The sequence below is a fragment of the Panulirus ornatus genome, chromosome 4 (genome assembly GCF_036320965.1).
Source record: "Panulirus ornatus isolate Po-2019 chromosome 4, ASM3632096v1, whole genome shotgun sequence".
NCBI classification, from domain to species: Eukaryota; Metazoa; Arthropoda; class Malacostraca; order Decapoda; family Palinuridae; genus Panulirus; species Panulirus ornatus.
Window position 1 is genome coordinate 84,224,520 of NC_092227.1, and position 15,574 is coordinate 84,240,093.

The 15,574-nt window shown below is 38.9% G+C and overlaps 1 protein-coding gene across 8 annotated transcripts in view; it reads right to left on the reverse strand.

Moving 5' to 3' along the window:
* LOC139746029 (uncharacterized) overlaps window positions 1–15,574 on the reverse strand; it is a 271,715-nt gene that overhangs the window by 38,225 nt on the left and 217,916 nt on the right. For 7 of the 8 annotated variants that reach the window (XM_071656902.1, XM_071656868.1, XM_071656860.1 and 4 more), the window contains 3 exons: window positions 13,209–13,592; window positions 7,589–7,640; window positions 159–257 (listed from right to left, as the gene is read on the reverse strand). In XM_071656902.1, coding sequence (XP_071513003.1) covers window positions 159–257; window positions 7,589–7,640; window positions 13,209–13,592 — 535 coding nt within the window. Of the gene's footprint in view, window positions 1–158; window positions 258–5,720; window positions 6,736–7,588; window positions 7,641–13,208; window positions 13,593–15,574 lie in introns of those variants that run through there. The other variant, XM_071656893.1, reaches the window with a different exon arrangement.

The window sequence follows — 15,574 nt, forward strand, 5'->3', positions numbered from 1 at the left end:
ATCAGTGGAACCTTTGTCAGAGGTTAAACTGATTGGTGTAAGGTATCCAGAGTAAGTGTGTGTAGAGGATAAAGGTACAGGTGCATGTGATATATGGCGCACGGATGGTGGATGTGGTGGTGCCTCTGGTGGCTGCTCAGTGGGTCGACTTTTCTTACCATTCTTGCTTGGGTAGGTCTTGGTGCAGTTTTGATATATGATTGGTAATGGGAAGTGCTGAGCTGTATGGAACTTGAATCTACTCTCAAAATCACCACCTGTAATGTTAATCAACAGTGAGACAAAAAATGTATATTAAAGTCAATTATTGAACTTTATACCAGTTAAAGGTTTGTTAATGATCCTAAATACTGGAAAACTTGAGGATTAACTTTATTAATCAGATGGAAAAAATCATATGAAAAATGTTTCATGTATAACTCAATTAGTTCATACTTCTAAGAGTCAGCTAAAAATTACAAACAGTAATGTGGTATAGGTATACAATAACGTGGTACCAAATATATGTCTAAATTTAAAGGGACATACATATCTAGCCATACACATAACTCATGTAACTGCAGCAATATACAATATATCAGCATATATACACAACATATACAGCACAGATAAATTCAAGAAGTTGTACGATAGTAGGGACTGTTCAAGAGACAGGGCCCTATGAGTGTAAAAGTCGTCCCCTATACAGTAAAATAAAATAGGTAATTACACACACACACACACACACACACACACACACACACACACACACAAACACACACACATACACACACACACACACACACACACACACACATTGCCTATTGAGAAATGTGTGGAAAGAGTGATCGCTATCTAGGAGGGCAAAATTGGGCATGTTTGAAGGTATAGTAGTTCCCTATGGTGTTGTATGGATGTGAAGGTGAAATACATGAATATTTATGGAAAAAGGTGAGTTTACAAGGAAAGTGTATGCTACTATGATTAAAGGAGTGGTGTGAGTTGATGTGAGAGGAAGACCACCTCTGACAAGGGGGAAATAGAGTGGCAAAATACTGAAGAGAGAAATGGGGGAAAAATGCATATAATGGTGTATGCAAAGGAGGCTTGCAAGGACAGGGAAAGTGAAGACTCTTTTGCCATGGCCACCCCTTGATGGGAGTTATACTAATCCTTCTGTTTCTTTAAGTATTTCTCACACCCATTCCTCATATCACAATGTTCCTCCTCAATGTGATGCTCTGTACATACCTTAACCCTTTCAATCACCATTCTCCCATAAAACTTACCACCTACGTTCAACAAACACATTTCTGTAGTTTGAGCACTTACCTTAGACCCCCTTGCCTCTACACAAAGGCACTATATGGACTAAATTTTTGTGGAAATTAAAGATAAACCTTGTGAAAAAATAACAGTAGGACTAGTTTATACACCTTCCCCCACAAACAAAAGAGGTAGATGAAAGACTTTAAGACCAGTTAGCAAAAATTTGTAATGAACAAGATTCTATCATAGTAGAAGATTTAAACATGATGGTATCTAATTGAAGATAATCCCTTTCTGATAGCTTTGGCTGAGGACTCTATCTAAAGATGCTTGATAGTTCCCTTATCCAATTAGTTGAGAAAGCTACTAGTGACAAGAATATATTACATTCAATTTCAAAAACAAATGAGGATCTCATTAATAATGTTGAAGTTGGAGAAAAGTTTGGTACAAGTGATCTCAAATTGCAAGTAATGTTGGTCTACATGACAGTCATGAAAAAAATAACCAATTCTAAATGTGCAAATTGATAATCTTTGCATTGCTCTTGGCAAGCAAACTTGGAATGATATGGTCAATAAAAACAACATGAACATAGCTTGAAGAAACTTCAAAGTTTCAATAAAACTTTCAAAGCAGTAGAGGGAACATACATATCAGTGAGTAATAGATGTTCTATTTCTAAAATGAAGCAAAGGTGGTGGAAAGGTGAAATAAAAAAATGCCTGTTGTCTAAGAAAGTACCTCATAAGAGATTCAGAAAGACCAATGACCAACATGATAAAGTAAGTTATGTAAATCTACACACAGAATAGAAGTGATAAATGCAACAAAACATCAACAGGAAGCATACATTGTTGAAAATATCAAAAGAGATCTTAGGAGTTTTACAGTCATGTTAGAAGCAAGAGTCATTAATCAGTCAATGGTCCATTAATCACCGAAAACATTGTATTTGTTCAAGACAGTGAAGTCATGGCAAAAATCTTATTTGACTTTTTTGTATTGTATTTATGATTGAACACAACCCATATCTCTAGTCAATCCACTAATAAGAGAAGAAAATTTTCTTCAACAAAATGAATTAAAAGTTGAAGACAAACTATCAGCAATAAATGTAGTGAAAATAAATAAAACAGCAGGATCTATTAAGTTTCATCTGAGAAAAATGAGAGGTAAAAAATGAGAGTTAAAGTTTTAACTGCTCTTTTCAGTTAGTCACTTGCTATGGGAAAAGTTCCAGTTGAATGAAAGTTTGCTAATGTAACACCAACATTCAAAAAAGGTAATATGTCACTGCCCAGAAACTACTGTCTAATTACCTCAACATACATAACTGAAAAACTTATAGACACTATTGTTCAAGAGAGAACTGTAAACAATATTGAGAACCACCATGATTCTAAGCATGATATTTAATGAAATTGCTCACGTCTAATTTTTTTTCTCACTCCCTGGATGGCCTGTAAAGCAGATGATATAATCTATCTAAATTTTTAAGAAGTATTCAATAAGGTTCCACATCAAAGGTTATTTGAAAAAATTATGTCACATGGCATTGACAGGGTTGTACTTCTGTGGATAGGAAATTGGTTGACTAGCTGTAAGCAAAGTTTGTGATTAATGAGAGCCTCAGAATGATTAGACATAGCAAATAGTGTCACAAGGATTAGTCTTGAGGCAGGTTCTCTTTCTCATAAATATTAATGATACTGATAATGGGCTGCATTGCAAGATACAAAATTTGATGGTGATACAAAAGCTGGAAAATAAATCAACAAATGAATTTGAACATCTACAGCTTCAAACTGACAAAAACAAACCAATGAATTTTATAATCAGAAAGTGCAAGCTTTACATATCAGCAGCAAAAATGAAAAGGCAAGCTACAGTATGAACTCTGTTGAACTTCAAAAGGTAAATGTGGAAAAAGACTTGGATGCAATAATGTTTGGTGACCTAAAACCAAGTTAGCAGTGCATGGAAGCAATGAAAAGCATGAACAAAATTCTTGGATTCATGAGTAAAGCATTCAAATTTGGATTCATGAGTAAAGCATTCAAATATAAGTCCATGGTAATGATCCTCATTCTTTATGATTCAATGGTTCATCCTCATCTTGAGTATTGTGTTCAGTCATCTCTAATGTAAAGTGTTCAGATATTCTTAATGTGAGGCACGTGTAAGTGTACGAAGAGAGGAGAGTGACTGATTCCCAGTGAAGGTCTGTCTGCAGCTGGGGTGCGTGATGTCCCCATGGTTGTTAAATTTGTTTATGGATGGATAGAAAAAGGTTTTGCATGCTTGAGGGACTGAATATGCAGGAAAGTGTGAGGCATGCAGAGAATAGGTCAACTGGAGCAATGTGGTACACAGGGGGTGACTTGCTGTCCATGGACTGAAGCAGCCAAGGGAAACAAGTAAAAGGTCACTGGGGTCTGGTTGTGGATGGGGGCTTTGATTTTGATGCATTTAACATGAAAGCTGGAATGTGGATGTAAGCAAATGAGGCCATCCTTCATCTGTTCCTGGTACTACCTCAAGCATGAATGAAACAGTGAACAAGTATTACTATAATTACTCTTATCATCATTGAGTGTGTGGAAGGAGACGCAAAAGATGGGTATGCCTGGAGGTAAGCAGTCCTAACAATGTTGTATGGATCTTTACCCCTGATCCCTGTTCTCTTTGGAGACTCCCATCAAGGAGGTGGCTGAAGCAAGAGCCTCCACTTGTCCATGTCCTCACATCATTCCCTCATATACACCATTCCACACATTCTTCACCACTTCCCTCCCTCCAGCACTCTTCCATTCTATCTCCCCCTGTCACAGGTAGTCTTCCTCTCACTTCAACCCCTTTAATCATATTAACAAATACTATCCTTGAAAACTACCCATGTTGCATTCTTTCCACATGCCAAAACCATCTCAAAGTATTACATTTCACCCACTCTACTCCACAATTCATTGCCTTGGCATTCTCTGCCATACCAAATCTCTCATACACCCCCTCATTTCAAATAGCTCATTTCTACAACTGAATTCTTGACCTCTATGACTCATTCTATTTCCATGTTTCAGCTGCATAGGTCAGAGCTGAGAGGACTATGCTGTCCCTTAATCTTTCTCACTTCCATACTTATACCTCAACCTTTCATTATTCTATTAAGATATCTAATGACACTTCCACCCTGTACTGCTCTCTCACTTATCCCTCCTTCCACTTCACCGAACTTACCCAACATGGCTTCCTAATGCTTAAATTCTGTCACCTCTTCCAGTCTTTCTTCCCCTATATCTACTACACAGACATTATACATTATCTATTATTTATAACACAGACAATATATACAAATCCTTAAACATCAGGTGTTACTGAAGTGATTATGATATCCTTGGATATGTTTCTGGTTTAATATTGGCCTCATCCACCATCCATCTACTTCTGACCAATCATGTGCTAAATATCCTTCCCTGAGCTCAAACCATGAGCACAGTCCTAAACTCATTCTATTCATGTCCCACAAGAGGTCCTTGACTTACTTCAGGAAATATCCAACATTTTCTTTTCTAATAACAATATTCCTTCCATACATTTTCCTTTCCACCAACCATATTTCCTCCATCATCTATGGTAAATCCTTCCAAAACTTTCCAATTCTTCTTGCAAATTATGAATTCTACAAATATATTATTTATTTTTTATTATACTTTGTCGCTGTCTCCCGCGTTTGCGAGGTAGCGCAAGGAAACAGACGAAAGAAATGGCCCAACCCCCCCCATACACATGTATATACATACGTCCACACACGCAAATATACATACCTACACAGCTTTCCATGGTTTACCCCAGACGCTTCACATGCCTTGATTCCATCCACTGACAGCACGTCAACCCCGGTATACCACATCGCTCCAATTCACTCTATTCCTTGCCCTCCTTTCACCCTCCTGCATGTTCAGGCCCCGATCACACAAAGTCTTTTTCACTCCATCTTTCCACCTCCAATTTGGTCTCCCTCTTCTCCTCGTTCCCTCCACCTCCGACACATATATCCTCTTGGTCAATCTTTCCTCACTCATTCTCTCCATGTGTCCAAACCACTTCAAAACACCCTCTTCTGCTCTCTCAACCACGCTCTTTTTATTTCCACACATCTCTCTTACCCTTACGTTACTCACTCGATCAAACCACCTCACACCACACATTGTCCTCAAACATCTCATTTCCAGCACATCCATCCTCCTGCGCACAACTCTATCCATAGCCCACGCCTCGCAACCATACAACATTGTTGGAACCACTATTCCTTCAAACATACCCATTTTTGCTTTCCGAGATAATGTTCTCGACTTCCACACATTCTTCAAGGCCCCCAGAATTTTCGCCCCCTCCCCCACCCTATAATCCACTTCCACTTCCATGGTTCCATCCGCTGCCAGATCCACTCCCAGATATCTAAAACACTTCACTTCCTCCACTTTTTCTCCATTCAAACTACAAATATGACCTCAAAATTTGACTATCTTTCATCATAACACCCTGTTAGTTCTCTACCTATCCTCCATACATTCTAAAGTACTTCAGTTTTTGCCCCTGAGAGATAGATGCTTTCATGCCAATGCCATTGGCTTCAGCATAAAATGATAAGCAAGCCAACACATGAAAGAATTACTGTGTGGCCACTGGTAACTCAAGGATGAACCAATGGGATCTCTGTTTCTTTTCCTACAATGGCGAGCTTTGGAACACTTTTACCTTAGATCTTTCTTAAGAACTATGAGCTGCATCTTTCTGAAAGGCAAACTTTTCATCCACAGGATCTATGTAGATTAGAGTCAGATCTATTAGATTATCATTTTCCTTTATTTCACATTCTTCTGACCATTCTATTTTCCATTCAAGGCAACCCTCGATGGACTTCTATTTGTCAACGGGAGTCTTTAGTGTACAGCTGAATTTTCCTTTCTCTTTTCTTTAATATGCATGTTACAGTAATCCTAAAATCAGACTTACATACTTTCAAAACCACTTCACAAAAATCAATTCAAACTGTTATATCATGCATTCTGTTTGAATGTTAAAACCTTCATATAAAAAAGGAACTAGTCGGGCATGATGTTCCTTTTTCCTTTTCTTCAGGTCTTCCCATGAATCATAATATCTATTAAGGCTACAGTAATTAGGTAAAATCATGAAGCTCATGTTGGACTTGAAAAGATGCCAACTCAAGATTTTGGTAGTGTCCACCTAACATCAAAAAAGAAAAATATCACAATAACATATTGCAGTTTCACATTACGTAGGGCAGATACCAAAACATAAAATTATGTTACTTGAAGAAAACTGCACTGCTTAATCTCTGATACCGCACTACTCTAATCTACACAACTACACCTACACAAGAAAGTTAATATGACTTACAATAAATGAGATTGCGATATGCCCGATAAAGGTGACAATATATCATGTAAGCCTCATAAGCTGGGCCCATAGATGGTGGAGAATGCATAAGAGTAAACAAGATTTGAATAGTAGAAATTAATTAGAGAAAAACAAGGCTCAAAAATTTTTCTAAATAGCACACTAAATCTAGTGAAAGTGTTGCAGTATCAAAATTCTGAAATCCATCATGGTAAGCAGTTCATATTTGTTAATGCAATGAACAAAATATACAATAATTTGTTTTCTTAAGAAAACACAAAACCACTGAGGCATTCATATGTTAAAACACAACCCTGTACTCTTTAAGACATATGCCACTGTAAATAAGGTTTACTTCTGTGAACCTGAAAAGCCAATGCTACTGTCTACTGACAGCTTCAGCACTTTCTGAATGAAGATAATGCTAACTGAATGTATCAGTTTTCACATTTCCTCTGCATCAGTAGATTCATGTGGTTTCTTCAATTCTTCTCATTTCTCTGACTCTATTTCAAACTGTTTGCTCCCTGGGTAGGTTTCTTAGATCTTGGCTTGCAAGCTGTAAAGCATGACACATTCTTCTCCTCCATGCTACCATACTGTGCTGCAGCTCCTCGAGTGAGGATGTAATTACTACACTCAGGGCATTCCCTTTCTTGATATACATCCTGGTCACACAGTGTACATTGTAGTCGCTGCTCCCCTTGTGCTTCTAGAACACATGCTTCACAATCTAATGACTGGCTTCGAGAGTAAGTAACGGAATCTTCAAGCTGATACTTGTAGTCAAGTTCATCTACTGACTGTGTCAAGAATGAAGTGCGATTACTTGAGTCCTCTGAAGTATAAATATCCAATGAGCTATATGAAAGTCTAGAAGGTAGGGTACCATAGCGAGTGGCAATGTGCTTACCTGACTGGCATGATGATACTCTGTTGGGTAGTGGTGGTGCAGTGCCAGGTGGCTGTAAATCAATCAAAAGAAATTATGTAACACACTTTGTTTATATATTACTTACAATCATATTCTATGATCATTTAAGCCTTAAGTCTTTTTCATTCAAATCATAAGGTCTCTAATGTCATTTTCAATCAGTACTGTTTCACATATCAATATTTACACAAATATATATTGCAGTTGTTATTTTCCCCATTGCTCTAGCTGGTGTTTACATAACACAATGGTACTGAGTTACCTATTTTTCTTTTCTCAAAGTTCCAGTCTTTGATAAAAGTCCATATCAAGGCCGGTCCTTAATCAAAATATAGAGAGGATTATGAAAGAAAAAAAAAAGGAGACAAGGGAAAAATGTACAAATTATGAAGGAAAAAAAAAACTTATAAAATGTACCAGTTCAGAGTTATTGGAAAAGACATAAAAAGGCCACATTTGTTCACACTCAGTCTCTAACTGTCATGTGTAATGCACTGGAATCACAGCTCCCTATCCACATCCATGCCCCACAGACCTTTTCATGGTTTACCCCAGACAATTCATATGAACTGGTTCAGTCCATTGACAGCACGTAAACCCTGGTATACCACATCATTCCAATTCACGTCGACCCCGGTATACCACATCATTTCAATTCACTCTATTCCTTGGACGCCTTTCACCCTCCTGCATGTTCAGGCCCCTATCCCTTAAAATCTTTTTCACTCAATCCTTCCACTTCCAATTTGGTCTCCCACTTCTCCTCGTTCCCTCCACCTCTGACACATATATCCTCTGTCAATCTTTCCTCACTCATTCTCTCCATGTGACCAAATCATTTCAATTCACCCTCTTCTGCTCTCTCAACCACACTCTTTTTAATACCACACATCTCTTTTACCCTCTCATTACTTACCCGATCAAACCACCTCACACCACATATTGTCCTCACACATCTCATTTCCAATACATCCACCCTCCTCCAAACAACCCTGTCTATGGCCAATGCCTCGCAACCATATAACATTGTTGAAACCACTATTCCTTTAAACATACCCATTTTTTGCTGTCCGAGATAACGTTCTCGCCTTCCACACATTCTTCAATGCTCCCAAAACTTTTGCTCCCTCCCCTACCCTGTGTCTCACTTCCACTTCCATGGTTCCATCCGCTGCTAAATCCACTCCCAGATGTCTAAAACACATCACTTCCTCCAGTTTTTCTCCATTCAAACTTAACTCCCAATACACTTGTCCCTCAACCCTACTGAGAGTAAATGTGACTAAGAGCAAGGTTATTAGGTACAGTAGGGTTCAGGGACAAGTTAATTGGGAGGGAAGTTTGAATGGAGAAAAACTGGAGGAAGTGAAGTGTTTTAGATATCTGGGAGTTGAATTGGCAGTGGATGGAACCATAGAAGCGGAAGTGAATCATAGGGTGGGGGAGGGGGCGAAAGTTCTAGGAGCGTTGAAAAATGTGTGAAAGTCGAGAACATTATCTCGGAAAGCAAAAATGGGTATGTTTGAAGGAATAGGGGTTCCAACAATATTATATGGTTGCGAGGCGTGGGCTATAGATAGAGTTGTGCAGAGGAGGGTGGATGTGCTGGAAAAGAGATGTTTGAGGACAATATGTGGTGTGAGGTGGTTTGATCGAGTAAGCAATAATAGGGTAAGAGAGATGTGTGGTAATAAAAAGAGTGTGGTTGAGAGAGCAGAAGAGGGTGTTTTGAAATGGTTTGGTCACATGGAGAGAATGAGCGAGGAAAGATTGACCAAGAGGATATATGTGTCAGAGGTGGAGGGAACGAGGAGAAGTGGGAGACCAAATTGGAGGTGGAAAGATGGAGTGAGAAAGATTTTGAGTGATCGGGGCCTGAACATGCAGGAGGGTGAAAGGCGTGCAAGGAATAGAGTGAACTGAAACGATGTGGTATACCGGGGTCGATATACTGTCAATGGATTGAACCAGGGCATGTGAAGCGTCTGGGGTAAACCATGGAAAGTTCTGTGGGGCCTGGATGTGGAAAGGGAGCTGTGGTTTCGGTGCTTTACTACATGACAGCTAGAGACTGAGTGTGAACAAATGTGGCCTTGGTTGTCTTTTTCTAGCACTACCTCGCGCACAAGGGGGGAGGGGGTTGTTATTTCATGTGTGGCGGGGTGGCGATGGGAATGAATAAAGGCAGACAGCATGAATTATGTACTTGTGTATATATGTATATGTCTGTGTGTATATATATGTATACATGGAGATGTATAGATATGTATATTTGCGTGTGTGGACGTGTATGTATATACATGTGTATGTAGGTGGGTTGGGCCATTCTTTCGTCTGTTTCCTTGCGCTACCTCGCTAACACGGGAGACAGCGACAAAGCAAAATATATATAAATAAATATAATATATTTTTTTAACACCCTATATCTGCCACTCTACCATCAAACACATTCAACAAACCTTCAAAATACTCACTCCATCTCCTTCTCATATCACCACTACTTGTTATCACCTCCCCATTAGCCCCCTTCACTGAAGTTCCCATTTGTTCCCTTGTCTTACGCACTTTATTTACCTCCTTCCAAAACATCTTTTTATTCTCCCTAAAATTTAGTGATACTCTCTCACCCCAGCTCTCATTTGCCCTCTTTTTCACCTCTAGCACCTTTCTCTTGACCTCCTGCCTCTTTCTCTTATACATCTCCCACTCATTTGCATTATTTCCCTGTAAAAATCGTCCAAATGCCTCTCTCTTCTCTTTCACTAATAATCTTACTTCTTCATCCCACCACTCACTACCCTTTCTAATCTGCCCACCTCCCACCCTTCTCATGCCACAAGCATCTTTTGCGCAAGCCATCACTGCTTCCCTAAATACATCCCATTCCTCCCCCACTCCCCTTACCTCCTTTGTTCTCACCTTTTTCCATTCTGTACTCAGTCTCTCCTGGTACTTCCTCACACAAGTCTCCTTCCCAAGCTCACTTACTCTCACCACTCTCTTCACCCCAACATTCTCCCTTACGTCATTTGCTCTCACCTTTTTCCATTCTACACTCAATCTCTCCTGGTAATTCTTCACACAAGTCTCCTTTCCAAGCTCACTTACTCTCACCACTCTCTTCACCCCAACATTTTCTCTTCTTTCCTGAAAACCTCTACAAATCTTCACCTTCGCCTCCACAAGATAATAATAAGACATCCCTCCAGTTGCCCCTCTCAGCACATTAACTCCAATAGCCTCTCTTTTGTGTGCCCATCAATCAACACATAATCCAATAATACTCTCTAGATGAGAAATGATGAAAGAGAAGACAAAAAGATTTGACTGGGTATGTGGAAGTTGATGAAAAGCAGCAAAAGGTAGTACTGGATGCTGGAGTTGAGAGAAGATTCTTCGGAAATTCTGACCATTTTGCAGTTGTTATGGAGGTGATGAAGAGGGAGAAGTGGAGGTATAGCATAAGGAAGACTGGAGAGGTAAAAGTGTTAGTAAGGGAGATGACAAATTAGAAAGAATGTACTGACAAGTATGAAAGAAGAAAGAAAGTAAGTTTAGATGAAAGTGCAGTAAATGCTGGGATGCAATCATGTGTGCATGAAGTGTTTAATATGTTTAGAGAAAGACTGCTAAAGGTTGTAGAATTAGTAGTTGGATACAAGGTTATGAGATAAAAGAATAAAAGTGGATATGCATGGAGGATGAATGAGATTATAAATGCTGTGAAAGAAAAGAAAAAGGCATATGGTTGACTTATCAAAAGGAATGTCCTGTAGAAGTTAAGCAGAGGAGGAGGGAAGACTATATAATGTGTACGCAGAATGTTAAGAGGCTGCCTGAGGAAAGCAAAGAAAGAGAATATGAAGATTTTTGGAATAAAGTTGAGTAAAAAGTTTACAGAAAATCAAAAACTGTACTAAAAGGTGAAAAAGAAAAAAAGTGGCTTTAAGAGTAGAAATGTAAATGGAAGAAGTAAGGAATAGGAGTTGCTAAATCATAAGGTTATTTTTCTCTGTTCCTGGTACTACCTCATTATAAGTTATGGGAAACAGAAAACAAGTATCAAAAAAATGTCAAAAGGGTTAATGAACCTCTCATTAGTAACGAGCTAGGTAGGCTAAGTATATAAAACAACATAAAACCCAAGGTTCTGAAGTTAAAGTAAAGGAGAAAGTGAGAGGGGGAAAAATGAATGTGAATTTATTAACTTCAAAAAGGCAAATGAGAAAGTGAATTAGAAAGCTGTCAGGGAAGTCTCAACTCTTATATGGTGAGCACGGAAGACTCCTGAATGTTAAGAGCATTTATGATGGAAGTAGTATGCTTGAGAGTGAGTGTTGATGTGAGTGACCGGTCTATAATAAAAGCGTGCGTGTGAAGGTTGTGATGTCAAACTGTTCATTTAGCACTTTAATGTATGGGGTATAAAATGAGAAATTGAAAACTTAATCAAAGAGGAAGACTAAATGTTGCCAAAATTACTGTATGCAGATGATGCTTTGTTCTTATTTACATCAGAGGTAAAGGTGTACAGACAGGTTAGCCACTGTGATGATGTACGTTTGGGAAGGATGCCGAAAGCAAGAGTGAACAAATTACTCTGTTTACTAATCTTCCTTTCAAACTATTCGCCATTTCCCGCATTAGCGAGGTAGCGTTAAGAACAGAGGACTGGGCCTTTTTTGGAATATCCTCACCTGGCCCCACTCTGTTCCTTCTTTTGGAAAATTAAAAAAAACGAGAGGGGAGGATTTCCAGCCCCCCGCTCCCTCCCCTTTTAGTCGCCTTCTACGACATGCAGGGAATACGTGGGATGAGATGTATGGGAGTCAAGTTCAGTAAGGATGGCAGAGGAAAAGTTGAAAAGAGAGTCATGGAGAAAATTGGAGGAGTACTTGAAAGCTTTGGTAGAAAGGAACAAATTTAAGCATATACCTTACAAGAAGCTTTCAGGAAGGAGTACTTTTGTGGATGTATGTTTGTGAGACCAAGTTTATATGGGTCAGGATGCCAAATTAAAGAGAGGTAAACTGCAGTAGGGAATAAAGATGTATGAAAGATATGACGTGGGGGGGAAAAAAAAGGCATTTGGATAAAAGTATCAAAGGATAGTATGGTCATGAAGGATGTATGGCATACATTTACCTAAACCTTCCTTCCCCAGCATCCCTTAATATGTTTGGCATATCATACACTGGTCTAGAAAAGATATAGCTAGAGGACTGATGGTGCAAGGAGGAGAGGTAAACTGTGAAAGAAAGAGATGGAGATGCAGGAAATGATTAAAGATAGTGATATTTCAAATGAAAAAGCCAAACTGAATGGGACCATATGCAAAGGAAGCATTATATATATAAAGGTGGTGTAAATGAAGATGCTGCCCTCAGCTGAAATTAACTGTGTAGATGACAAATCAACTTTGTGTAAAGTGACAGCAAAATACATTCACAAATGTGTAGGAGTGATTACAAAGCATGTATATACCTGATACATTCCATGGAAATGGGTTGAGAGTATTGAGAGAATTAAAGAAAAAACTAATGTTAGTTGAGAATTTTGTTTCAAAATCTAAAACAGCATTGAATTCTGACAACTCTACCTCAGGCTTTGAAGACTGTGAAGGCACTGGCACTGGTCGGTTTAATGGAGGAGGTGGGGGAGGTTGACTTGGTGGAGGAACAATTGGTCGATAGGGCGGAGGGGGTGGTCGTTCAGAAGGAGGGCGCGTTAAAGACCTGGCTATGTTAGTCCCCATATGATGCCCTACAGTGTTTGGGCGGGTAAAGCCATGGCTTGAACTCGGTACATTTGGAGCATTTCTGTGCTGGTAAGAAGCTGGGAGAGTGCGAGAGGGCAAAAGCGTGTCCTCCCCTGAGTAACTATGATTTTGGTTGTGAAATTCTGATTCACTTGGATTCCGATACTCTGACATACTGTTCGTCCGACTAGCTGGTTTACTAGATGGTGGAGTACTCCCATTTGGCTGAAAAAAAAAAATGATCTGAAGAAATACACAAAAATCTACATCAGTCAATGCAATATTTAAGCAATATATTAAAATCAAATGGGGAAATTTCAAAATATTCTTGTAGCTGTTCAAAAAGGTAGTAGGAGAAAAAAAAGAAAGCAATGCATAATGTTATATTGTAGGAGCAGCAAGACAACCTTACTCTTGCCTATTAAACAAAAATAAGGAGCTGTTTCCATTTCTTAGGATATTACAGAATATATCACAAAATGATTTCCTTCCCCAAATAAATACTGTTCGTCCGACTAGCTGGTTTACTAGATGGTGGAGTACTCCCATTTGGCAGAAAAAAAAATGATCTGAAGAAATACACAAAAATCTACATCAGTCAATGCAATATTTAAGCAATATATTAAAATCAAATGGGGAAATTTCAAAATATTCTTGTAGCTGTTCAAAAAGGTAGTTGGAGAAAAAAGAGAGCAATGCATAATGTTATACTGTAGGAGCAGCAAGACAACCTTACTCTTGCCTATTAAACAAAAATAAGGAGCTGTTTCCATTTCTTAGGATATTACAGAATATATCACAAAATGATTTCCTTCCCCAAATAAATACAAACTACATACTCTTCTAAAAATCATTACACATGCCATCTCACGCATTGAAACTCTTGGAAATCATAACCACAATTCATCAAGTTCCAAAGAACCATACAGACTCATTGTATCCCTGTTGCCATAAAATATGTCAAATCACACAACTGGCATGATGTGCCTAAGGCAAAAGAAAAGCATTATTTGAGTGTAAAACAGCATCCAATATCCAACAGTTTGAGTGACTGGGGCCTGAACATGAAGAAGGGCTGAGAAGGCATGCATGGGAAAGAGTGAAACAGAATGAAGCAGTATACAGGGGAACAACAAGCAACAGAGGTAAGCCATGGAAAGGTTTGTGGGACTTGGTTGTGGATAAGGAGATAGATATGGTTTTGATACATTACATATGACAGCTAGAGAATGGATTTGAGTGGAAGCTGCCTTGCTCTGTCTGTCCCTGGCCCTACCTCTAATGCAGAAAATGACAATCAAATAAAAAATAAATGAACAATATCCAAAATGTTTGTGATCTTATTTCATGACAAAGAAGAACGAGGAAACCTCTCTCTACGCCAGAAGCTTTAAACAGCCAAGTATGCTGATGGTGAACAGATGGAAAAGTGGAGAACTTTAGGAAACTGGGGGTGAGTGGCAAGGACCCTTGAGTTACAACTATAAGCCTACAATGAACACTTTAAGGTTAAAAATAGGCAACACATACTTCAAAAACAACATGCTTATACTGCAAAAGAACAAAGAAATGATGGACAAAACTGTCAGGTAACAACGCAATGGCTGTATGCCACCAATGATGCTACATCTCCATATTTCAACGAAGCATCCATCCAGCCATGCCACACAAAAGGCTGTCTCAACGCCTGCCCTAGCAACACAGCCTGGATATGACACTCCTGCCTATCTAGGTTGGGCTACAAGCAACCCAAAACTACCTCACACTTGCCCAAAACATGGAAAAATTTTGATGGCACCAAGGAAAACTAAGGATACTCAAAACATGATGCAGAGGTTGGTAAAATGGCATACTTTAGTATATGTATGGTTGCTAGAGGTCATAGCGGTGCACCATGTTCATTTTATTTTTCATACCTGATCGTCATTTCCCATGCCAGCGAGGTAGTGATGTATGTATGCGTATTATATTACTATTTATCTTTTTTATTACACTTAATCACTGTTTCCTGCGTAAGCGAGGTAGCGCCAGGAAACAGATGAAGAATGACCCATCCACTCACGTATATAAACATAAATGCCCATATACATATATGCATACTTATACATGCTTATCTAAAACACTTCACTTCCTCCAGTTTTTCTCCATTCAAACTTACCTCCCAAATGACTTGACCCTCAACCCTACTGTACCTAATAACCTTGCTC